This window comes from Lepidochelys olivacea (genome assembly GCF_965140295.1).
Source record: "Lepidochelys olivacea isolate rLepOli2 genome assembly, chromosome: 27".
Classification (NCBI taxonomy): Eukaryota; Metazoa; Chordata; order Testudines; family Cheloniidae; genus Lepidochelys; species Lepidochelys olivacea.
In genome coordinates, this window is record NC_140437.1 from 17037599 (window position 1) to 17063185 (window position 25587).

Sequence of the window (25587 nt, forward strand, 5' to 3'; positions counted from 1 at the left end):
ATGAGGTTTATTGTAAAAGATAAAACGTAATTGTGGCTGACAGAGAAGGTGGAAAATTATTAAATTCACATTAAGTTAGTCAGTTTGGAAAACAATATGTCAATTATAGAAGGTCAGCAGATTCCTGGCACTGGTGAGAAATGTATACCACATTCAATACCAACATTCCCAAGTCATTTTCATTATCTAGTTTTTCTTCCATGTCTTGGTGGATAAAAGAATTTTTCTTTAAAAAAAACCACAAAAAACCCATCTAGCTCTTATATAACACTTTTCATCTGTGGATCTCAAAGTGCTTTACAAAGAAGGTCAGTGTTATGCTGATTTTTCACAAGGAGAAACTGAAGCACAGAGCATGAAAGATTTGCACCAAGGCCACATATTAGGCCATTGGTAGAGCCAGGGCCTAGTATGCCCCTTGCTTCACATCTGCTGGTCAATTTCATTTATGGTGGAGGACACCACCTGCCCATTCACGCTGTCCTGTGTGATTGTTTTGATCTTTCGACTGGTCGTTCCAGCATGTTCTGAATGGAAATAAATAAGAGATTTATTAGGCAAGAGGAGTACAGAAAAGAAACTAAGCAGGGGAAAGTTTGCTTTTGTACATAGTTTATGGGCCAGATCCATATGGTAAATTGTCATAATTCTCTTGAAGTAATTGGAGCTATTCTGATTTATACCAGCTGACAATTTAATCCTATATGTTCTTTGGCCCCGACCTGGCCTAGCCATGAAGAGATTTTCTGGGGTAGTATAGTTCATAAATAGGTTTCTGGTATGTGATGTGAATGGTGAAATTTTTCTGTTTGAGCGGCTATTCAAAAGTTCTGTATGTTTCACCTTTGGCTTGACATGGCAACATTCTTACGCTCTATGTTTTTAAATTGGTATTGAAGCAGGGTACAAACTGATTTCCAGTCTCTAATGCTGGTTTCTGACCCTTCTAGGACTAAATAGTCAGCCGTAGCTTCAGGTTTTTCACTGTCACTTTGTGGACACAGCTATTTGGTCTTGCAAAAATTAGTATGCACCTTTTATGCAAAACAAACACAACCACTTGGTGCTTGCACATTGAGTATTTAGGCACCAATTCACAAAGGCAGATTTTTTCCCATACGCAGAATGGAGTGATGATAGTTCACCTTTAGGTTATCACATAAATAGAAAAGGAGTACTTGTGGCACCTTAGAGACTAACCAATTTATTTGAGCATAAGCTTTCGTGAACTACAGCTCACTTCATCCGATCCATACTGTGGAAACTGCAGAAGACATTATATACACAGAGACCATGAAACAATACCTCCTCCCACCCCACTCTCCTGCTGGTAATAGCTTATCTAAAGTGATCGCTCTCCTTACAATGTGTATGATAATCAAGTTGGGCCATTTCCAGCACAAATCCAGGTTTTCTCACCCTTCTCCCCCCCCACACACACACAAACTCACTCTCCTCCTGGTAATAGCCCATCCAAAGTGACCACTCTCTTTACAATGTGTATGATAATCAAGGTGGGCCATTTCCAGCATAAATCCAAGTTTAACCAGAACGTCTGGAGGGGGGGTAGGAAAAAACAAGGGGCAATAGGCTACCTTGCATAATGACTTAGCCACTCCCAGTCTCTATTTAAGCCTAAATTAATAGTGTCCAATTTGCAAATGAATTCCAATTCAGAAGTTTCTCGCTGGAGTCTGGATTTGAAGTTTTTTTGTTTTAAGATAGCGACCTTCATGTCTGTAATTGCGTGACCAGAGAGATTGAAGTGTTCTCCGACTGGTTTATGAATGTTATAATTCTTGACATCTGATTTGTGTCCATTTATTCTTTTACGTAGAGACTGTCCAGTTTGGACACAAATCAGATGTCAAGAATTATAACATTCATAAACCAGTACTCCTTTTCTTTTTGCGAATACAGACTAACACACACAGCTGTTACTCTGAAACCTGTCACATAAATAGAGATACTTGCCCACATCTCTAACCAAAGTGTCTTAATGTGTCTAAAAGAAATGTGAAAAAGAAAATGTTGTCTATAGATATGGAGACAGCATTGACTTGCACCTGGCACAAACAGCCCAGAACTTACTGGCTAAAACCAAAGGGGTTGCTACTTTTTAGCTTGCCTTGTGGAGCTGCTGTTCCTGTTATGGACCATGAGGGCCTGAGCTAGAGTTTCAGCTGTGGATAAAGTATTTCAGTAACTGGCGAAGTCTGTACCAAGAAATGGCTACAAGCTGGAGGACACAGCAGCATACACTGAGGATATGTCTGTGCTGCAATAAAAAGGTGTGATTGCAGCTCAGGTAGACATACCCATGCTAACTTTAATCTAGCTAGAACAGCTAAAAATATCAGTGACGCTGCAGTGACGACTGGTTTCATTGCAAGCTCTTACCCGAGTGGATTGGGTGCACGTTTATGTGTTCATATTCCTAGCCCACATCTAGCTTCACTGTTACTTTTAGCTGGAGTAGTTAAATTAAAGGTGGTACAGGTATGCCTACCTGCACTCTAATCACACCTTCTGTTGCAGTGTAGACAAACTGACTGAAATTCACCCCTGCATGAGACATATATGTGTAAGCAGTGTCAGGATGAGCTCCACCCTGACATCTGGTGGTGAGGTGTGGCAAGTTGTGGAAAAGAACTTCAGGGGCCGATCTCATTTGCATAGGCACACCCACCACGCCTAGAATGAGACCATAGCTGCCCAAATGGTCACTTTGGCTGCTGTGGGATCCCCAGTGTCTCTGTTATTGGGGCAGGAAGAATAAATTGCTATTACCCTGATTATGGGAACTGTGCTTGGAACTGTACGTGGCCTTTTGTTATGATGGAGGGATTCACCATCAACTAAGTAGCACTCGCTAGGCAAGGGTCATGGGTTCCAAAACTGTGTGAATGGAGAGAGGCTGGGGACAAGTATTAATACTTGGTGGCATGGGCCCCTTGGTGAGGGCCTTACATGCTGATTGCACTTCCTCCTCTCTCCACTGTGGAATATCAGAGCTAATTTTGATTTCATTAGAAGTCTAGTTATAGGCTGCTGAGCTCACTTTGGGCTGACAGTGCACCAGCACTGGGGCTCCCCTACTATAAGCTGAAATCACTGAGTGTTGTGTTAAGTAGTGGGGGAGCCTGAAGATATATTGTGGAGCAATTTGCGGGACGGCTGGTGAAGCAGTTCGACGCGGAGCAGTGTGTGGATGGCAGGAGCTGCTTGTGGGCCGTGGAGCTGAGTGAAGGAGTTCGTGGGGCGGCTGGCGGAGCGGAGCGCAGCTGAGCGAAGGAGTTCGTGGGGCGGCTGGCGGAGCGCAGCTGAGCGAAGGAGTTCGTGGGGTGGCTGGCGGAGCGGAGCGCAGCTGAGCGAAGGAGTTCGTGGGGCGGCTGGCGGAGCGGAGCGCCGCTATGGAGCTATGGGGCGGTCAGCTTCAGATCACGTAAGGTGCCTCTTACCCCTGTCCCATTTCCACCCAGATTGGGAGGTAAAGCTCCGCCGATAAACTTTCGAACTCTGGGGCTGCCCTGACCAGGGACAGAGACTTTTGGGGCATTGGACTTTTGGGACTTTGGGTGATTTGGGGTTGCTGGACTCAAGAACCAAAGGGAAAAGGGCATGCCCCAATTTGCCTGGGGTGGGGTTGTTTTTGCTCATGGGTTGTGTTATGAATCCTGTTGGTGGTGTTTCCCCAACATAATGCCACATTGTTTCTCTCTGTTATTAAAAGACTTTTGCTACACTCAGACTATGTGCTTGCGAGAGGGGAAGTATTGCCTCTTGGAGGCGCCCAGCGGGGGTGGTATATATTGGTCCCAGGTCACTGGGTGGGGGCTCGAGCCGGTTTGCATTGTGTTATTGGAATGGAACCCCTAGATATTGAACCCGGCCCTTGTTGCTGCCAACTCTGACGGGCAGAAGGGTTACATTTTTGGGGGCTCGTCCGGGATCGCCTGGGTCAGTACCCCTCGCAAGCACCTGTTGAGTGATCCACTACATTGGGAAACAATTTATATTTTTTTTTGTTTGTGCTTATATTTTGAGGAAATTACTGTTTGTATAATGGCTAATATGTCAGGTTTGTTGGGCCCTGGCTCAGCAGCTTCTAGCTCAGAGGCTGCAGCCTCGGCTGATGATTGGACAAAAGCTCTGGGGCAAATATTGGAAAAGGTTGTGCTTCCCCATGCTGAGTCAGACTCTTGTCGTAAGTTAAGATTATTTGCTGGGGAGGAGGAGTTTGAACCCTGGTTAGAGCATACCACTGAAATGCTGCAAGAGTGGGCCGTACCAGATGCAGAAAAGCGAAGATGCCTTATAGAGAGCCTTGGCGGCCCAGCATTAGATGTGATTCGCACCCTGAAGCTCATTGACCCTGGGGTCAGTGTGAAGGACTGCCTAGAGGCCCTTGAACACAACTTTGGGAGCGTAGAGGGCCCTGAAGACAGCTACTGTAAGTTCCTTAATTCCCGACAACAAAAGGGCGAGAAGGCTTCAGCCTACATACAGAGACTGGAGAGACTGCTTCAGAGAGCTGTCATGAGGGGAGCAGTGACTGCTGAGCAGATGGATCAGACCAGACTGGCTCAAATTGTAAGAGGAACTCAGTATCAGAACCCGATTCTACTTCATCTCCGGCTAAGAGAACGACGGGAACATCCCCCAAGTTACTCCCAGCTGATAAAAGAGGTCCGAGAGGAGGAAGAAAGGCAGGCTGCCAGTGAGTTTTGGGAAGCCCAAACATCGGAGCCAGCCAGCACAACACCACTGCAAATGGCCAGTGTACTGATGGTGAGCACCAGAGAGGAACTTGCCCAACAAATGCAGGTCCTGACGGAACGGATAGCTGAGCTGCAAAGTACCGTTGACCGAGTTAAGACTTCTAGGAATAAGAAGCCTCAAACTGTGGTGATTGAGAAGCCCGCACTTAGAGCCACCATCCCCCCCAGGCGAAGGGGGAAAGGTCAATTCTTCTGCTACCGATGTGGTCAGGATGGACACAGTGCTGCCAAGTGCCGTAATGAAGAAAACCCCTCCTTAGTGTATGGAAAGCTGAGGATCAGTTGGGAGAGATCCGGTAGCTGCCAGAGGGTCTGGGGACGGGGACCCCCCAGGTCTGCAGGATTTGAAGATTCCCCCAGAAAAGACTGTCCAGCTGGGATCCCTGCAGGACTGATAGGGCCTCGAGCAGAGGTCATGGTGAGGATCGAAGGGGTGGAGTGTAAAGCAGTGCTTGACACTGGATCTCAAGTGACTATTATATTTCAGTCATTCTACCAACAGATGCTTAGGCACCTGCCTATACAGCCACTGACTGGCCTTGGCCTATGTGGCCTCAGCATGGATGAATACCCCTATCAAGGGTATGTCATAGTGCACCTGGAATTCCCAGAGGAGGTTGCTGGGGTAAGAGAAGAGGTAGACACAGCTGCCTTAATATGCCCTGACCCTAAAGGGACTTCTGATGTGTCTGTGCTGATAGGGACCAACTCCAGTCTCTTCAAGGTACTCGCGGATTACTGCAGAAGGCGGGCTGGGGACCAGTACCTGAATACCCTGATGATCCATACGCTTTGTGCTGAAGCCTATAGGAAAATTGAGAGCGCTAAAAGGGACACATCTGAGCTACCGCTTGGGGCACTGAAGTACGCGGGCACAACCCCCTTAGTAGTGCCTGCAAGGACGGAGCAAGAAGTGCTTGTCATGAGTACCTGTCTGAAAGGCAGTAAAGGGACGTTAGCAATGATAGAGCAGCCGATGGGAGGAGAGCTCCCTGAAGGAGTGCTGGTCCCCAGTGGAGTCATAACCCTACCTGCTGAAGCCCAGGAAATGGTGACTATATTGATTGCTAATGAAACGAGTCGTGATATTTTTGTGAAGCAAGGACAAAAGATAGCAGACCTCTTTGAGCCTGAGTCGATTGTAAAACCCCAGTATGAAACTCCAGTTTCGGCAATAGACCCAGCAAAGTTTGACTTTGGAGATTCACCAGTGTCCGAGGACTGGAAAGATCGCCTGAGGAAGAAACTTTGTGAAAGATCCAAGGTGTTCTCACTGCATGAGTGGGATGTGGGATGTGCAAAAGGAGTAGAGCACAATATCAGACTACATGACTCTCGACCTTTCAGGGAGAGATCTAGGAAGATTGCTCTCTCTGAGATGGAAGATGTGCGACATCATCTTCAGGAGCTGGCTGCGAATGGCATCATTACAGAGTCCCGCAGCCCATACGCCTCACCCATTGTGGTAGTCCGCAAAAAGAATGGGAAAATCCGGATGTGTATTGACTACCGCACCCTAAACAGCCGTACTGTGGTCGACCAGTACACTATGCCTCGAGTGCAAGACGCCTTAGACTGTTTGCTGGGAAGCCAGTGGTTCTCTGTGTTGGATCTTCGAAGTGGATACTACCAGATCCCTCTGGGAGAAGAAGATAAGGAGAAGACAGCCTTCATCTGCCCATTAGGGTTTTATGAGTTTGAACGCATGCCCCAAGGGATTTCTGGAGCACCTGCCACCTTTCAACGTCTCATGGAGAAAGTTGTGGGAGACATGAATTTACTGCAAGTGTTAGTTTATTTGGATGACCTGATTGTGTTTGGAAGAACCTTAGAGGAGCATGAAGAAAGACTTCTTAAAGTGCTTGATAGGTTGGAGGATTATGGTCTGAAGCTTTCAATTGACAAATGCCAGTTCTGCAGAACCTCAGTGAAGTATGTGGGTCACATTGTGTCCCAAGAAGGTGTGAGTACTGATCCTGATAAAATAGAAGCACTCACTACATGGCCACGTCCAAGTAACTACAGAGAACTCAAGACCTTCCTTGGATTTAGTGGCTACTACCGCAGATTTGTGAAAAACTATGCTACGATTGTAAAGCCTCTGAATGATCTTACCAGGGGACATCAGTCCAGCAAGAACAAATCTAAGACCAAGAATAAGGGGAGGTCCCCAAAGCCTCCTGTGCAGAGACACAATGGCCCCTTTGCACCATTTGGGCCACGGTGGGATGAGAGATGTGAAAGGGCTTTTCGAGAAATCATTACTTGCCTAACTCATGCTCCAGTCCTAGTTTTTGCTGACCCAAGCAAACCATTTATCCTGCATACTGATGCCAGTTTGGAGGGTCTGGGAGCAGTCCTGTACCAGGAAGTGGAAGGCAAATGTAAACCTGTAGCCTTTGCCAGCCGAGGATTGTCTGATAGTGAAACTCGCTATCCCACCCACAAGCTAGAATTCTTGGCCTTGAAATGGGCCATCACTGAGAAATTTCGAGACTACTTGTATGGTGCTCAGTTCCAGGTGTGGACAGACAACAATCCACTGACTTATGTGTTAACAAGTGCTAAGCTGGATGCTACAGGGCAGAGATGGGTGGCCGCCTTGGCTAGCTATGAGTTCAGCATTCAGTACCGATCAGGGAGAAGCAATGTAGATGCAGATGCATTGTCCAGGCGTCCGCAGGCTCCAGAAGTTGCTGTGATACCTACAGATGGAGTGAGAGCTATTTGCAGTGTGAGTCGCCGAGAGCCAGAGGCCCGTGAAGACTTTCAGGGATGTGTTGCAGAAGCTTTGGGCCTGCCCCCTGAATGCATGCCTTCTGCTTCGGTGAACTATATTGCATTAGACCAATCTCCTTTGCCCATGCTCAATGCGGCTGACTGGCAAGAAGCCCAGCGGCAAGATATTGACATTCGTGATACACTACTTGCCAAAAGGGAGGGGCGAAGCCCAACTGCGGTTGTCCCACCTAACCCGGAGGGTAAACTACTATTGAGAGAATGGACCAAACTAAAACTGATTCAGGGAGTGCTACACCGAATGACCACTGACCCTTTACAAAAACAACGAGCACAACTAGTACTGCCAAAAAAGTACAGAGCCCTGGCCATGAGGGCCCTGCATGATGACTTTGGGCATTTAGGGATGGAGAGGACCCTGGAACTTATTCGTAGTAGGTTCTATTGGCCCCGAATGGCTGAAGATGTTCGCAGGAAATGTGAGACTTGCGCTCGATGTGTTCAAAGGAAAACTCTGCCCACGAGGGCTGCATATCTCAAGAACATCACCAGCAACAAACCTTTGGAGTTGGTATGCATTGATTTCTTGTCTGTAGAGGTAGACAAGAGGAATGTTGGAAACATTCTAGTAGTGACTGACCATTTTACACGGTATGCACAAGCATATCCCACACGTGATCAGAGGGCCACCACCGTTGCTCGAGTATTGTGGGACAAATATTTCTCAGTCTATGGATTCCCGGCTCGGATACACTCTGATCAGGGGCGGGATTTTGAGAGTCACCTTCTGAAGGAGGTGCTGAAGATAGCAGGAATTAAAAAGTCTAGGACAACGCCTTATCACCCCCAAGGTGATCCTCAGCCAGAGAGGTTCAATCGAACCCTATTAGATATGTTGGGAACTTTGCGACCAGAGCAGAAGGCAACCTGGAGCCAGCATGTCGCATTTCTGGTGCATGCCTACAATGCCACAAAGAACGATGCTACGGGAGTCACCCCATATCTCTTGATGTTTGGGCGAGAACCAAGATTACCCATAGACTTGTGCTTTGGTGTATCAGAGGATGGAGATAGCTATGAAACTCATCAGCAATATGTATCCCGACTAAGAGAAAAGCTGCGGGATGCTTATCACTTAGCTACCGCTGCGGCTCGGAAGAACGCAGACCGCAACAAACATCGATATGATGCTAGAGTGCGTTCGCAGGAGCTCCAGCCGGGGGACAGAGTCCTGCTGCGAAATTTGGGTATGGCTGGCAAACACAAGATAGCTGACAGATGGAAGGCAATACCTTACCTGGTGATGGAAAAGCTGGGAGATCTGCCGGTCTACAAGATCAAACCTGAAGACGGTCCAGGGCAAATAAAGACGGTGCATAGAAACCTTTTGCTCCCTGTGGGGGAATTGGTAAGCACCCCTTGTGAGATGGGCCACGGCAGGGCCGCCGGGCAGAACAGAGGTGCTAGACCAAAGCCGCCATCCAACACAGACAGTGGGCCCCCTGCAGCTAACTTACCCCTATTCTGCACATCTGAGAGTGAGTCTGAGGAGGAAGACACAACCCTGGTGTATCCTGGGATGGAGACAAGATTTCAGTCTCGATCAGCTGAACCAAACGAGAGTTCTCCCTTTTCCGCCCTAAACCCATTGGCGGAACTATTTAGGCCCCTTTCTGATACCCCGGTGCTGCTGATGAGACCCCCCTGTGATGACAAACACAGGTTATTGGACAATGGGGACAGACAGGTAGAGGATGTCCTGGGCACCTTGGACCCTCCAGCGTTAGAACTAGGAGTGCAGGGGCCTACGCCAGTAGCCGAGGGACCCTCCAGGGAAGCCTCTCCATCCGTCACTCAAGAGGATGTTCCCCCTACCTCGGCAACAGAGATTCTCAATAGACGAGACAGGGTGATAAGACCAGTGAAACGGTTAACTTATGATGCACCTGGGGTGACTAGTGAGGAGCCAATACATTTAGCACACAGGCTTGTGGAAGCTAAAGTGGGCTTCCTGAGGCCCTTTGGAGGAAACCAATGAGTTGGTATAAAGGGAGTGTGATTTGTCGGGACGACAAAGTCTCGGCTGGGGGGAGGATGTAAGCAGTGTCAGGATGAGCTCCACCCTGACATCTGGTGGTGAGGTGTGGCAAGTTGTGGAAAAGAACTTCAGGGGCCGATCTCATTTGCATAGGCACACCCACCACGCCTAGAATGAGACCATAGCTGCCCAAATGGTCACTTTGGCTGCTGTGGGATCCCCAGTGTCTCTGTTATTGGGGCAGGAAGAATAAATTGCTATTACCCTGATTATGGGAACTGTGCTTGGAACTGTACGTGGCCTTTTGTTATGATGGAGGGATTCACCATCAACTAAGTAGCACTCGCTAGGCAAGGGTCATGGGTTCCAAAACTGTGTGAATGGAGAGAGGCTGGGGACAAGTATTAATACTTGGTGGCATGGGCCCCTTGGTGAGGGCCTTACATGCTGATTGCACTTCCTCCTCTCTCCACTGTGGAATATCAGAGCTAATTTTGATTTCATTAGAAGTCTAGTTATAGGCTGCTGAGCTCACTTTGGGCTGACAGTGCACCAGCACTGGGGCTCCCCTACTATAAGCTGAAATCACTGAGTGTTGTGTTAAGTAGTGGGGGAGCCTGAAGATATATTGTGGAGCAATTTGCGGGACGGCTGGTGAAGCAGTTCGACGCGGAGCAGTGTGTGGATGGCAGGAGCTGCTTGTGGGCCGTGGAGCTGAGTGAAGGAGTTCGTGGGGCGGCTGGCGGAGCGGAGCGCAGCTGAGCGAAGGAGTTCGTGGGGCGGCTGGCGGAGCGCAGCTGAGCGAAGGAGTTCGTGGGGTGGCTGGCGGAGCGGAGCGCAGCTGAGCGAAGGAGTTCGTGGGGCGGCTGGCGGAGCGGAGCGCCGCTATGGAGCTATGGGGCGGTCAGCTTCAGATCACGTAAGGTGCCTCTTACCCCTGTCCCATTTCCACCCAGATTGGGAGGTAAAGCTCCGCCGATAAACTTTCGAACTCTGGGGCTGCCCTGACCAGGGACAGAGACTTTTGGGGCATTGGACTTTTGGGACTTTGGGTGATTTGGGGTTGCTGGACTCAAGAACCAAAGGGAAAAGGGCATGCCCCAATTTGCCTGGGGTGGGGTTGTTTTTGCTCATGGGTTGTGTTATGAATCCTGTTGGTGGTGTTTCCCCAACATAATGCCACATTGTTTCTCTCTGTTATTAAAAGACTTTTGCTACACTCAGACTATGTGCTTGCGAGAGGGGAAGTATTGCCTCTTGGAGGCGCCCAGCGGGGGTGGTATATATTGGTCCCAGGTCACTGGGTGGGGGCTCGAGCCGGTTTGCATTGTGTTATTGGAATGGAACCCCTAGATATTGAACCCGGCCCTTGTTGCTGCCAACTCTGACGGGCAGAAGGGTTACATTGTAGACAAACTGACTGAAATTCACCCCTGCATGAGACATATATGCACCAGTTAAACCATATCAAAATGTGGCTTAAGTGGGACTTAAGTGGTGCATAAGCTTTGCATAGACCCTCCACACAGGAATAAATTTTACTGAAAGTGAATGTGATTGGTATTTACTATAGAAAACAAAATAAGTAGTTTTTACCTTTAGTGCTTGATTCAAAGTTTTTTGTTCTGTAAAGGTAATATAATGAAGGTAAAATAAATGAATGTTCTCAGTTCAAGTATCCATTCATATATCCATCAATGGTATTTCTAATGTGACCATCATACCAATATCTAAGGGGCAAAAACAAAAACTGACCACATGCATTTTTTACCATGAGGGATTTTGCTCTTCATTACTCTTAGGTCCAGCCACTTTTACTTTGAATGCCCCCCTTTGTTTTTTACTGTTACTTTTCCTCAAAAGCAACATCTTTCATCATGTCCTATAAATGGTTAGTGTTGGGCCCATTGTGGTTTCTAATAAGGAGTTCAATATTTGGAGGGAGAGTGCTCTCTGGGAGGTTCAGTAGCAGAGCTGTAAATTACTACTAATAACCTTCCTCCATCTGGTTTGTTAATGGCCAGGTTTCATGTGTTTGAAGCAAGTTGTGTATTTTAATTGACAGAACAAAGAACTGTGAGCTAAGAGGTTTCTGAATGCAGAGATTCATAGAAGTCAAAGAATGGATAGAATAGATAATTCATTAGTGAGGGGCAAAACTTCAGAGATGCGCTATGGAGGCAACTGTGAATTTGGATGATTATCCAAACATATCTCCATTCTTCTTTTTAGACAATAAATAAGAGCTGAAAATAAAAAAAAAAACTATGCATTTTTCTGAGTCCAACTGAATCATACACAGTGTAAGAACATAGTAACAATTTTGTTTTAGTTACATTGTGTGTGTGTGTGTGTGTGTGAGTATTTAACAAAATAACTAAATTATCACAGCCCTGAAGAATCTAGCCTGGGTGTTAGACAATACGCAGCACATTCTGTTACAAGACTTTGAGATGCTTCAGTTACTACAGGGTGGATTCTAGCTTTGTGTAATGCATTTCTCTTGTCTGCGCCTTGGTTGCCTTACCTATAAAATCAAGTTAATTAAATGTATTTACCTTACATGGATATTGTGAATTTATTTTTTTATATATTTCTAAAGTACTCAGAGTCTGGGATGGAAGTTACTATACAAATACAAAATATTATTATAATTAAAGTATCCCAATTACTAGACAAGAGCAATACATGCAGGTATTTGTTAAATAAATTTAGTTAATCAAAATAACATTGATGCAAGTTTCACTGTGCAGTAAGTGTCTCATGTGGATTTTATTATGGTCCATACACATAAAAATACCAATGTTTACTACCATCTTCATGGTGCCCACAAGTACTGAGTAAACAAATAAATAAATTACATAAACATAAGGACTCCCCTCTCCTCTACCCAAATTAGGCTAGCTTTATCTTACCCATCAACATTTCTCTCCAGGAGCTGACGATAAGTGGAAATCTCCTTTTCCAGGCGGGTTTTGATCCCAAGGAGGATCTTATACTGATTGTTCTGGCACTTGATATCTTGGCGGAGTTGACTCAGCTCTTCCTCGCAGTTGGAGATCAATTGTTGTATATTCTGGAGCTGAAATGTGTAGTGAGCCTGGGTCTCGGCCAAGGTACCTTCGAGGGCATATTTCTGGAAGAGCAGAAAATAACAATACTAGTATAATTATTTGTGAGGTGCCTATAGTGTGTCCTGTACAAAAATACCAGACGGCATGGTCCCTAACCAGAAGAGCTTCCAAACTTAAGGCTCTAGTCTTTCAAACATTTAAGTTACATGCATGACTACTCATGTAAGTAATTCCATTGAAATCAGTAGGATTACTCACATGAATAAAGTGTTGCATGTGCATAATTGCGGGAGTGGAGCCTAAATCATCCCATCTCTGTTCTCCGTGCTCAAAGGGTAACTGAGTCGGTCTTTAAGGAAATCTTGGAATGGCCTTTTGATCCCACCTGACTTGCACTCTGACAATCTCCATAATTATGCACAATCCTCACAAAAAGGTACAAAAATTAATGTTTGCATTGTTGACTAATATATGCTGGCTAGCATATGTATTTATCTATCTATGCATTAAGCAATAATAACATTAAGCACAAATATTGTAACAGTGATACACACTAAACTGGCCTATACAATAATCCTGTTACCGTATTCTAAGTATACCATAACTCTTTGCATTTGATTAGGTAGGCAATTGGCACAAACAGAAAGGAAACTTGCAAAATCAAGGTACAATTTGTTCCATGTCTTAGTACATGCTAGGGAAGTACCTTCATTGACCAGTACCTGGAATGCTAGTATCCCCCCCCCAAACCCCCCCCTCCAAAAAAAAAAATAAGGAAGGGACAGAACAACAAGTTAGAGAACTGAGACAAACTGATGGATTAGATTTTTAGTGATGTGTAAAGAGATGTGTAACTTGTAAAATCATCCTATAAATAATACCAGCTGAAAAGTGTAGCACAGAGAGCACACCATCTATGTACGATGAATGTGACATTGCTACACAGGACGGCTCTTTGTAGCCTGGTATCATATAGAACCTTTTCCCTGTACCATATTAATAAACCTGACTGACATTGGTTATTTGGTGTCTAGAGTATATTTCATAATGCATCAGTGTGGTCAAACAATTGATTATACAATTTATCAACAGCAGTAATGTAATAATAATACTTAGCACTTTTCTGGACTGATTAACCACCATGTTGTTTCACTTTTACAACAGTGTAGCTCCTGTTTTAAACAGAATTACACTGGCGTAAAACTGCATTCATACTGGGATCAGTCAGGCCCTTCTCAGACATTAACTATCATAATCAATCTGAAATTGGTGTCCACAAGGACTAAGTAAACATAAATAAATCTCAAGTTAAATCTTAGAAATATTTCCTCTTTCTGGATATAACTTTTTAATATGATCTTCACAGGTCATTTATTTTTTTCTTAATAACCTCTGGAAAAGTTATTAACATAACATTGACATATCCAGAATTCTTTTTTTAGAAAGGTGAAATGTTAAGGTTATATTTTCAGCTTAATTATGAGAATTCCTCTGACTCTTTGTTTTTACAATGGTCTAAAATGAAAAGGAAAACAATAAGTTGACACCAAATGTGCATTTTATGATGTAATTTTCTAAATGGAAAGATTATATCTGAGGTGTTAGCAAATCACAAAGGATAATTTTTGATTAGTTTAAAAAAGGGAGGCAAATATACATGTTATACAATGGCACATAGAATTTTTCTAACCTTAGATTACTGACTTTGGAAGTTACGGATTTCCTCTCTCTGGAGTTGTAAAATACACTTTTATATTTTGTAAATGAGACATTTCTTGGACCATTTTGTCAGTTTTCCTCTTATTATACAGTATTACTCCAAGCTTGCCATGTCATGGACACAGAAGCTTTAATCTCTGGGAAATCTGAGGAATTCTTAAGATTTTCAGCCAATATTCTTCCTACCGTGTGTGACTGTTGGTAGCAGGATTTCACATATCATATGATCTTCCAGACCTGACATTTGGACCAATAGGCAAACTCCTCAGCCTTCCCCTTCCCCCCGACTGGAGCACCTTGCTGGCTGGCTTCCAGGTCATCTCACCCATTTCCTCCTGTTTCCTCCATGTGCAGTCACAAGAAGGGAAGTATCTAATGAATTTTCTATGTGGTGACCATGTAACAGTCTTCTTTGCAAGTGTCCATGGGTTTAAATATAGGCAAAAGGGGTCAAATTCTACTTTCATTTATATATAACTCCATAGAAGTCAATGTCGTTGCATGGGTGTGAATGAGGGCAGAATCTGGATGAAGGTATGCGTTCCTGGAAAACTTATTGGATAAAAAGTGACCTGCCATTGATTTCCCCAGAAGATACCTTGCTAAATTGTGCCTGCAACTCAATCTCCAAGGCCTGAAAAGTTCGCCTCAGGTTCTTGATTTCACCCTCCTTGCTCTGTATTTCTTCTGGGCTGATGTTTGCCACTGGGGACACAGTTGCAGTCTGTGGAGCAAAAGTAATTGATACTGGTCAATCTTTTATGAAAATAGGACTCTGTGAAATCAGCAGAAGGAAGTTTGATTATTCCTTTGTTACCTGCTCTTTGTACCAGACCTCAAGGTCTTGGCGGTTCTTTTCAATAATGGCTTCATAATCCTCTCTTATCCCTGCTAAAATCTTGGCCAAATCTTCTTGCCGCACTGCATTCACTTGCACATTGACCTTGAAATCCTGTGATGAATGATGCGCACCCATTTCCTGTTCATATTAGCAGAGAAGAGAAAATAAGACACATTTATGAAAATGATGACAAAGAATTCCCCATTCTCACCTTGTCCCCTTCATTCCTATTTTCAGTAAGTAGCACTAAAAGATTAGTCTCCTTATAGTGAATTAATTGTTATACACACAGTTAACAATTGCTTATATCATACTAGTTTGACCTGGATAATCCTAAAACACACAGTGATTTAATTTAAAAAGAGCAATCTTCTTAAATTATTTTTTAAAAAAGATTATTACTTTAGACTTCCTGCAGAAAGACTCTCACCTACCTATGCTTTGTGGTCTCTTAACTTCTTACTAAAAGCTTGTATTTTCATACCATTTCTCTGGTCAGCCAGGAAAGCGCACTGCCTGCGCTGACTCTTCATGTATAATAAGGGAACACACACATCTGGGTTTTTGCATCTACTCGTCTGACTGATTCCAGACCCAACCTTTTGGAACACTATTTTATCATATGACAATGTGAGTAAATTATTGTGCAGAATCAGCTGAAACAAAGACAATCATGGAAGCTCCCAAACCATTAGGGAATTCCGATTGGCTGGAAAGGAAGTTGATTTTATTCCTATTGCAAAATTCCATAATGGAAGAGTTCATTTCCTAAAAAATGTACGTGATTTTTGTTTGTCTACAGCACAAGATATATTTAATCTGTAAAATATATGACAAGCCATCAAGGCAGATGTGGAGCCCTCCATGTAATAAGAATGCTTTGGGGTTTTTTACAGTGTAGATGACAGATCCAATCAGTTTTACTTCACTAGTCTCACACCCATACCAGTCAAAATATTAAACTCTTATAAAGGTTGCCTCATTACAACCTACAAACCCCTCCCCCACTTTCTTGCTTTGTTGGCATACTTAACAGAGAACCTAGTGCTGGAAGTATGCCTCCATAGACAAGCTGTTCATTCTGATATCTTTATACCAATACTTTTGAGATGTGGCTATCCCCACCTCGCTGGTTGCTGGGGCTTCTGTTCACCAGAGACTGGTGCAGACAATCTGCAAGACCTATTGATTGCTTTTTTTAAAATGAATATTCTGTTGGTGAAAGATGTTCTACTGAGAATCCTGGAGACTGAAGTCCTCTATATCCACAAAACAGGTACAGCATGGACAAGAGCAATGCAAACTTCCCCCAGGTCATCCACTAACATGATTCCATGGAAAGACCACCTCTTGGGTGATAAAATAATTTGTTCTCCACTTGAGATGGATGATTTTCTAGATAAATTCAGTTGTTCTTATGGGTCTGCAAACTAGTCTGGCCTCAATAAGAGCCAGTATATCTTTATCTAAAAGAAAAGGAGTACTTGTGGCACCTTAGAGACTAACCAATTTATTTGAGCATAAGCTTTCGTGAGCTACAGCTCACTTCATCGGATGCATACTGTGTTTCCACAGTAGCTCACGAAAGCTTATGCTCAAATAAATTGGTTAGTCTCTAAGGTGCCACAAGTACTCCTTTCCTTTTTGCAAATACAGACTAACACGGCTGTTACTCTGAAATTTATCTAAAATGTGACTCAAACCAGAGCTCAAAACTTTTTTGGGAGGTTCAGTAAAGTTTAATTAAATATTGTGGATAGGTAATGTCATGGTGTATCTGACATGGCCAAAACCAGCAGCCTGCTTCTGCTCCTGATGACTTCAGTGCATGTAGGACTGGGTCAGAGAATTCAACAAAAAACTTGTTCTCATAGTATTTCTAGAAGTAAGACACTTGAATGAAGTATTGCCACATTTGGATGTTTATCTGAATGGAATTTGAAACCATCCAGATTCATTCAACTCTAATTCTAATTTCACCTTTCAGAGAATACATAGTATTTATGAAACTATAGCCAAGTTTACAGGAGAAGACTACAAAAATTCCGTGTAATTACTAGAGGAGCAGTCAAATTAAAACATATAATTACTCTGTAAACACCCTAATTATAGCACAAGTCAAACAGGTTTGGTAAAATTCTCTTCAGTGTAGCATAATCTCATGTTTTAAATACTTTTTCTGGGGAGCTTTTGAAAATGGTAACACTCCAAGATATGATACTACAGCATTTGAAATGCAGACTGACTGGACACAGTAACATCCTTCTTGGTTGTCCTGCTTCCAAAAACTGTTAGAATATAGCTCATTAATATTTCTGGGTACACAAGTGAGTCAGCCAATCGAAGTCTGATCTTTTACTATTTACCCTTTGGATTTCTGTTCCACTTTTTAAAAAACGATGATCACTGAGCAGGATACTTGGTACCTAAGGACAACAGTACAGCAGTCAGCATGAAAATGTCATGTTGTCAAGCAGTGGCACAGTGCTGTGTGGAGGTAGCAACATATACAGCACAACAACAAAGCGAGAATTAAGAGTGGTAAAGTTTAATTGTCAAGGCTTAAGTACATTAAGTGCTATCTATTTAGCTGTGTTTAGAGCTTTGGAAAAGTAATTAATTTTCACTTGGGAGGGATTTACGCAAACATTTTCTTCAATTTTGATCTATCTGTATTCATTCTTGCCCAAATCTCTTTCAAACTTTCATTCTGAACTTTGGGTTCAGATGAAACCAAAATCTCAAAGCAACCTCCTTTGCAGAACTGACATATCCAGAGTATGAGGGTAAATCTGGGGGCGAACACACCAGTAACAATCATTTCATACATTAGGAATCACAATATATAATCTGAAATAATTTCACCACATTGCTAGTATTTGCTTTGCTAACCCTAAATATGAATGGTGCTGTATCAGCTAATGATAATAATAATCTCAGTTTCAGAGTAACAGCCGTGTTAGTCTGTATTCGCAAAAAGAAAAGGAGTACTTGTGGCACCTTAGAGACTAACCAATTTATTAGAGCATAAGCTTTCGTGAGCTACAGCTCACTTCATCAGCATCTGATGAAGTGAGCTGTAGCTCACGAAAGCTTATGCTCTAATAAATTGGTTAGTCTCTAAGGTGCCACAAGTACTCCTTTTCTTTTTGCGAATAATCTCAGTGGTTTTCATCTGCAATCACTGTACAAATATTATATAATTTCTCACACTATTCCTGTAAGATAGGCAAGTTTTATTATCTTCATTTTACAGGTGGGGTAAATGAGAGGCAAACAGGCAAAATGAACTTTCCAAGGACATACAGTGAGTCATTGTCCTATCTAGGATTAGAATTAAAGAGGTCCAATCCCAATCCATTAGATCATGTATAATGCAAACTCTGGGTTGGACCCAACTCTCATTGAAGTCAATGGAAAGACTCCCATTGACTTCAGTGGGAACACAAGTGGGCCTTGAATTATCTGCCTCATTTTTAGGATGTAGATATTACACAAACTTCTCCATTCATTAGAAAAACTGTATTAGTTAGGATTTTAGGGTCTAGATTTCTCCTACCTTCTCATGGTCTTTCTTCCTGAGGATCTGCTCTTCCTGGATGGCTTCAATCTCCAGTTCCAGATCTGTCGTGACAATGGTCAGGTTGTCAAGTTCCTTACGCAGGTTCTCAACACTGATTTGCATTCCCTGCCTGAGAGACTGCTCTGCCTCATACCTTTACCAGGAAAAAGGAGGCAAAACATGCATGCTGAGAACAGGTCAATTCATGAGTTCTCTATGAATAGCATCAAAGAGAAGCAAATGCTTGGGCAAATCACAAGACAGTAGGCTCTTTGAAAACATATTCTTTGCTATTTCTTAGAAATCCTTTAAAATGAAATGTCCCCATACCACTGCCTTATATGATAAAGGGAAATGACCAAGATAGCATTTTCTTAATTTTCTTGTTTGTGACTAGCACAGCTCTAGAAATAGGGGTTTCAAAACTCAGAAAAAAATTGCTATTAGGGATATTAAAACAGCATCTATAATTTAATGTCTCCTGCAGTTTGCCCCAGAGTGATTGCCATACAGTCCAGGTGAAATCACTATGTGTAAAAATTGCTTAAAAACTAGCTAGTAATATCCTTTAAAACTCTTCAAGTTAGCCACATTTAGGAAGTTGACACCTCCGAGGCAAAAAAAAAAAAAAAGAGACAAAAACAACACTTGAAACTTGTACTGCGTTTACTTTCAGTTCTGGAACAGCCTTTGGAAGAGGACAGGACAAGGAGTAATGGTCTCAAGTTGCAGTGGGGGAGGTTTAGGTTGGATATTAGGAAAAACTTTTTCACTAGGAGGGTGGTGAAACACTGGAATGCGTTACCTAGGGAGGTGGTGGAATCTCCTTCCTTAGAAGTTTTTAAGGTCAGGCTTGACAAAGCCCTGGCTGGGATGATTTAATTGGGGATGGGTCCTGCTTTTGAGCTGGGGGTTGGACTAGATGACCTCCTGAGGTCCCTTCCAACCCTGATATTCTATGATTCTTTGATTCTCTGATTGCTCCCCAAGCTCAGATATAAGAGAAACCAAAATCTCTTTCTCCCTCTAATTTTCATGGGGTCAACTAATGTTTCCTCCAACTAATTCACCAGACTCTCTTCAGAATGCGATAATCACACAGAAATACTATTCTGCACATCATTCCCTTCCATTTAAGAAGCTTCACAGTTCCAATTTTTAGTGGCGCCGCTCAGTGAAATATTTTGGTAACCAGTAATGAAGTGAAAGGAAGCACAGAGAATGTATGGGATAGTGACTTGGGCTTTTGAGTCTTAAAAGAAAAAAGTCATTTTTAAAAAATATTGCCTTATAGTGCTAGGCCACTTAAGTGACTGAGCTTCTTTTGCTGAATGGAAGATTCTGTTCAGGGTCCATCAGAAACTAGCCTACAATAATGTAAATTCCCGCATGTGCATATATTTGCCTGGAAGTTTGCAGTTCAAATTAAACCATTCAGGTTTCTTAGATTTTCCTGAAAAAAGTCTCTTAATACTATTTATTGCCCATTGAGATGGTACACGAGTGGTTCATGAGGAACTGATTCAATTATTGTGGCAACCTCACTGTGAAGACCAGCAGAAGGTAGTGAGGGAGAGGGGCATGCTAGGGGTCAGGAAGAATGAACTGAAGACCATAGGAGACAGAATAATTTGGTTGAATTTGGGGAGAGGATGAGGTGCAGACCAGAGTTAATTTGTATTCAGCCTTATCGTCTATACATACTTTTTGTGATAGGAATTAAACACCTGCAGTAAAACCTGCTCTTCAGGCCCTGATCTACGATTCATAAACAGAGTGACTCGTGATTGTTCAGCAATCATTTGTAATTTTAACATTAAGTTCTCATCTCTCTATTATTTTTGCTGTACATTCATTTTATTGATCAGATGTCACCAAAGAACTTCACCAGAAACAAGTTTTATTATATTATCAGGGACAAAGCCTGGATTTATTTCCTTTCACCCTCCTTACAAATATGAAGAAGCCAAGAAAGAACTTACTTGAGACTCAAATCTTCAGATGCTATTTTAGCATTATCGATATTCAGAAGAATACTGGCATTGGTGATCTTGCCATCCTCAATCTGTAAACCACAGACACTAAGTTAAGTTCCCACAGATATGCCATATAGTGGATATCTTTCGCTATTCTACCGTTCCTATTGTTTGACGTATGAATGGATTTAGAGTAAAATTTTCAAATGCCCCTTAGTGACTTGGGCCCAGATCCTCAAAGATTTTTAGGTGTATGTAACTCCTTAGGAGCCTAAGCCCCACTCTCAAAAGTGACTTAGGTGTTTAGGAACCTAAGTCTCACTGAATGTCATCTCTTGCCCATGTTAAGAATACCAGCAAAGTGAAATTAGTTAGTGACAATTCCAGTGGTGGCTTGTGTGATGTGGAAGCCTGCTCTAAAGGAAGAGAAGTAAGAGCACTAGCTCATTTTACAGAAGGTACTGGGCCATCAAAGGGTAATGGCTTTCAGTCACCACCAACCTGGGATAGGTTGAACACTGATATGAATGTGAAAGGCTCAGTATTTCATTCCAAATCCTTAAAAGCAATCCAGTTCACTTAAAACCATTAATTTAATATATAATTAGCATGAACTAAGAACTGTGACATATCAAGTCTTTTACTAATTAAGGGGGAGGAGGAGAAAAGAGGTAATCACAGGGAAATTTCTCACTTCAGCCTTTACTAAACATTTAGATGGCAATAAAAGGTGAAAATATTCCTAAAATCAGAAATAGCTTTATCCAGTGAATTCCCAGTAGTTTTTCAAATAAAACTTTCTGCACCTAGTCAGCAAGAAACCAGGAAAAATAAAACATGACAAAAATATCTTGAAGTGCTCCAGGTTGACTTTTGAATGGAAAAATCAAGGTGTCCTTGGAATGCATTAATCAATCAATAATACAGAATACGCAGTACATTCCTGGTCAATTACAGCACATTTCAGGTTTTGCCCTAAGGCATAATGAAGGCCAGCTGAGAAGTACAATAATATCCTAAATGTTGGGCCATCTGGGGTTTGTTATTGCTGGCAAGGAAAAGAAATAAAGAAAATAAAGAAAATAATTGAACCCATTTCCCGAGCATTATGGATTATACTGTGGAGGAGCATAATTGAGAGCCGATCAGAAAGGTCCATTAGTGTCTTGAGTTATGTAACCATTTTATAATATAGCAAATCAACAATAAAAATAATGACATTGTAAGGGCTTAGTGTAAAAGAGACTCTGTCCGTGGCATCTAAAAGGCTAGTTGCAGCTGATTTTGAAATGTGGACATCTATCTGCTTAGAAGTAGACTGAGCCTTTCAATTTGTGTTACAGTGAGCATGAAACAGCCATAATTTAACAACTTTCCATCTCTAATGCCAACACTAAACCCTATTGTTTGAGGCTGCAAAGGTAGATTTGACAAAGCACTAGATAATATGCTGAAAGGCCTGTATCATTTGTACCATATGCACTGAGGTGGGAGGTGGGAACTGTTAGCTTAGGAAACTGAAAATGCCAGGTTTTATTGTAAGGAGGGATCTTGATTATGAAGAGCATACAGCTAAAATAGCAGTAAAGTCCTCAACAGAGAGGCATCATCAGGCAGTAAATATCTGCAAGCAGTAGTCTAATACCATAACCATTTTACTGCTCTATGGATGTATGATAGATATTCAGAAAAGTTCTTTTTGGACATATTCCACATTCAATCAGAAAACATGGGCACTTTGACTAATACATGATTAATTCATTATGATTAATAAATATTTATTTCATTGACCTTCACAATGGTGGCAATTATGAGGTTAGCTGGTGTTCCTTCCAGAGTAAACGAAAATTCTGGTTTAAAGCTGTCTGAGGCTCCCACTGTAAATAACCATCTGATATCCCACCTCCTCTATGAATGGTATATAAATATATATACTAATAAAATAATACATACTTGGTCTAAGAGGCTTGATGCTAGTAACTACTGGATAACCCACCTTAACTGTGAATGGTAGATACAAGAGTTATATTGGTGGTACAGTGCTTCCCTCACTTAGAGTTTTATCCTGATCAATCCTATGATTTGCGTCTTTTCATCTTTCTTAATTTCTCTTTTCCTTTCTAAAGAAAGGTTCTGGCATGGGTGAATTCTGTAGGTCTGGATTTTTCCCCTGAATCAGAACTTCTCTGGGCTCTCATACAAGACGTGAGAAAATCTGTTTAGTTGGAGACCAAGTATTTATCTCTGGTTTAGAGATATTTTTCTTTTAAAATGAATTCACTGAGGAACTGACAGGCCTGGAGACTGATGACCTGTTTTTATCCTAAGAACAGGCCAAGGCAGCAGTAGAACTAGCTTTCCTTATGCATTGCCTGGGGCCAGTGTCCCTCATCTTCTGCCTGAAGGGAACACCTTTAGCAGTGAGAAGGAAGTTTTATCCATGTTTATTCAGTCCCAGGTCTCCCTACTGTAAATCAGCAAAGGTGCCAGTTAATGCCAATGTTCAGGTATCTCTGGAAAAAAGTTCTCAAGATCATAAGAAATCCTAACCCATTCCAAACAAAAAGTGCCATTTAAAAACTAAACACATAGCATTGTTGAAAGAAAAGGAGTACTTGTGGCACCTTAGAGACTAACCAATTTATTTGAGCATGAGCTTTCGTGAGCTACAGCTCACTTCATCGGATGCATGCCATGGAAACTGCAGCAGATTGTAGCTCACGAAAGCTCATGCTCAAATAAATTGGTTAGTCTCTAAGGTGCCACAAGTACTCCTTTTCTTTTTGCGAATACAGACTAACACGGCTGTTACTCTGAAACCTGTCATAGCATTGTTGAGTAGCTTTGCTTCTTGCCTTTTATGGTCATGTAAAGTTAATTATTTTGATTAGTCACAGGATGATTACTGAGTTAATTAGGTTTTATTATGTATGCAGATTAATATTATTCTTACATTTTTAGATACATGAGTTTGAAAGACATATTGTTGAACGCTAATATGCAATAGTGGTGGGAACCATAAATTCACTTTTTAGTTACAGTGAAAACATGCCAAAGAGTATTTGTCAGTTTTCATATTTGTCAGTATTTGCTGTTTTCATAATTAGAATGGACATTTCATTTTTCTGTTTTATTTGGATATGCTCATTATGATTCCTTGCTCCACCGCCACAGAAATCAGTGAATGAAATACATAGCCTGTGTGAATGTGTATTTCTACTCATTCCATTACAAACATATTGTGAGCTTTTCTATGTTTGTTATTTCCTAAGGCATTGCAAAATCTATTCCCTTCAAAAGTGCTATGTTGGGAATCTTGGTGACATCATTTTTGCATGTGATTTCAGGAATGATTTCATTACTTGGCTATGGGTATCTTTGGTATAGCCAAAGCCTGCTGCAAGGAACTTCTAGATAGGAGGACGAACAGTTGTAGGTAATGGTTTCTATATGGCATCTGCTGACTGACTCATATTTCTAGACTACACACTAGACATTTATGGTTTTTCGATATAAAACCTACAAGATTTGGATTATTTGGAAGATTTGTAACACCGTTGTCAGTGCTCTGAAGGGGCATTCATGAATGACTTTTTGCAGATTTTCTGAACTTTTAACCCCCACATCCTCCTATTTTCTACAATAGGCCAGCTCTTCCCCTTGCTCCAATAGTCCTAGGCAGTCCAACCTGCTTTTCTCCCCCTTTGAAATAAGCCAGGCAATCTCTTCATTTTCCTGCTTTACAATTTGTCTTTGTGTGATTTACCACACTGGGCATTCAATGAGAACATGTTATGCAAGAAATTGCAGATCTGTCTGCAACTTCAGGTTAAAAACAAAAGAACATTTGACAGCGTTTTAATTTCTTTATATCACAGACATCTACAGACTGACGTACCTCTCTTTTCCTTCCCTCCACCCTTTCCTATCCCCCTCCTGCGTCCTTGAGTGCACAATGAACTTTTATGCATAGATCTGGTAACTATTTTCATTAATGTTTCTAATATTTTATTTATGCTTCTGTAAAGGAGGGCTGCCAGCCTGAAGGAGTACCCGGATTCTACAGAGGGGGAATGCAGAATGGCATAGCCAAATGCAGCTCTGACTTACCTGTCCTTGCATGTCAGTGATATTTTGCTCATATTGGTTGAAGTCATGTTTCTTTTCATGAAACCTCTTCTTGTGCCGCTCCAGGATACAGCTCTCCAGCTGAGCATTAGCTGCTTCCAGAGAACGTACCTTTTCCAGATAAGCAGCCAAACGGTCATTCAGGTTTTGCATAGTCTGTTTCTCATTCCCACTCAGAAAGATGCTATCCCCATGGCTCTTGCCAAAAGCTCCCCAAGATACTCCCACTCCAGAGGCCAGCCAGAGGGGCCTGGTGGAGGAAATGGAGTCTGATGTGCCAGCGGCCCCTCCATGTGCACTTGAAGGTCTGTAGGAGCTTCCTAGCAGGGACAAATCACACCCTGCACTACCCCTGTGGGATCCAGAAGAGAACTGGAAACGGCCTTGACTGGAGTTCATGACCACATCTATTAGGGATCTAACACAATGTTTGACTTACTAGCATCGACTGAGTAGTTTCTCAACCTTCCCTAAGCCTTTTTTATGCCTTTCCTTGTGGGAGTTCCCTTACGTGAATGACTGTAGCAACAGGATTGTGTCATCATTAAATATGTGTTTCCTCTTGGTCAATTCTGAACTATTTATGTGTCTGCACACACTGTTGTTGTTTGGAACAACAACTGCATAAAATGTTCAGTTATTTGTCTTCTTTTTCCCCCCTTCTTCTTATTATTATAACAGTGAGGTGTGGCCAGCAGCAGGAGGTGTGGAGCTGGACCAGCTCTGCCT

General features: G+C 42.5%; 1 protein-coding gene across 3 annotated transcripts; it reads right to left on the minus strand.

The window, feature by feature from the left end:
• Window positions 1-25294, minus strand: KRT23 (keratin 23). 3 transcript variants are annotated; one of them, XM_084615902.1, is made up of 8 exons: window positions 24841-25294; window positions 20737-20819; window positions 18752-18908; window positions 15169-15330; window positions 14950-15075; window positions 12474-12694; window positions 11155-11183; window positions 1-527 (listed from the first exon to the last, which is right to left on the minus strand). In XM_084615902.1, the coding sequence occupies exons 1-8, from the start codon at window positions 25255-25257 to the stop codon at window positions 424-426; spliced, it is 1299 nt and encodes a 432-aa protein (XP_084472028.1). In that variant the 5' UTR covers window positions 25258-25294; the 3' UTR covers window positions 1-423. The 3 variants fall into 3 exon arrangements, with proteins under 3 accessions (XP_084472028.1, XP_084472029.1, XP_084472030.1); XM_084615903.1 differs by lacking the exon at window positions 11155-11183; XM_084615904.1 differs by lacking the exons at window positions 1-527; window positions 11155-11183 and adding an exon at window positions 11750-11804.
• Window positions 25295-25587: the final 293 nt, after the last annotated feature.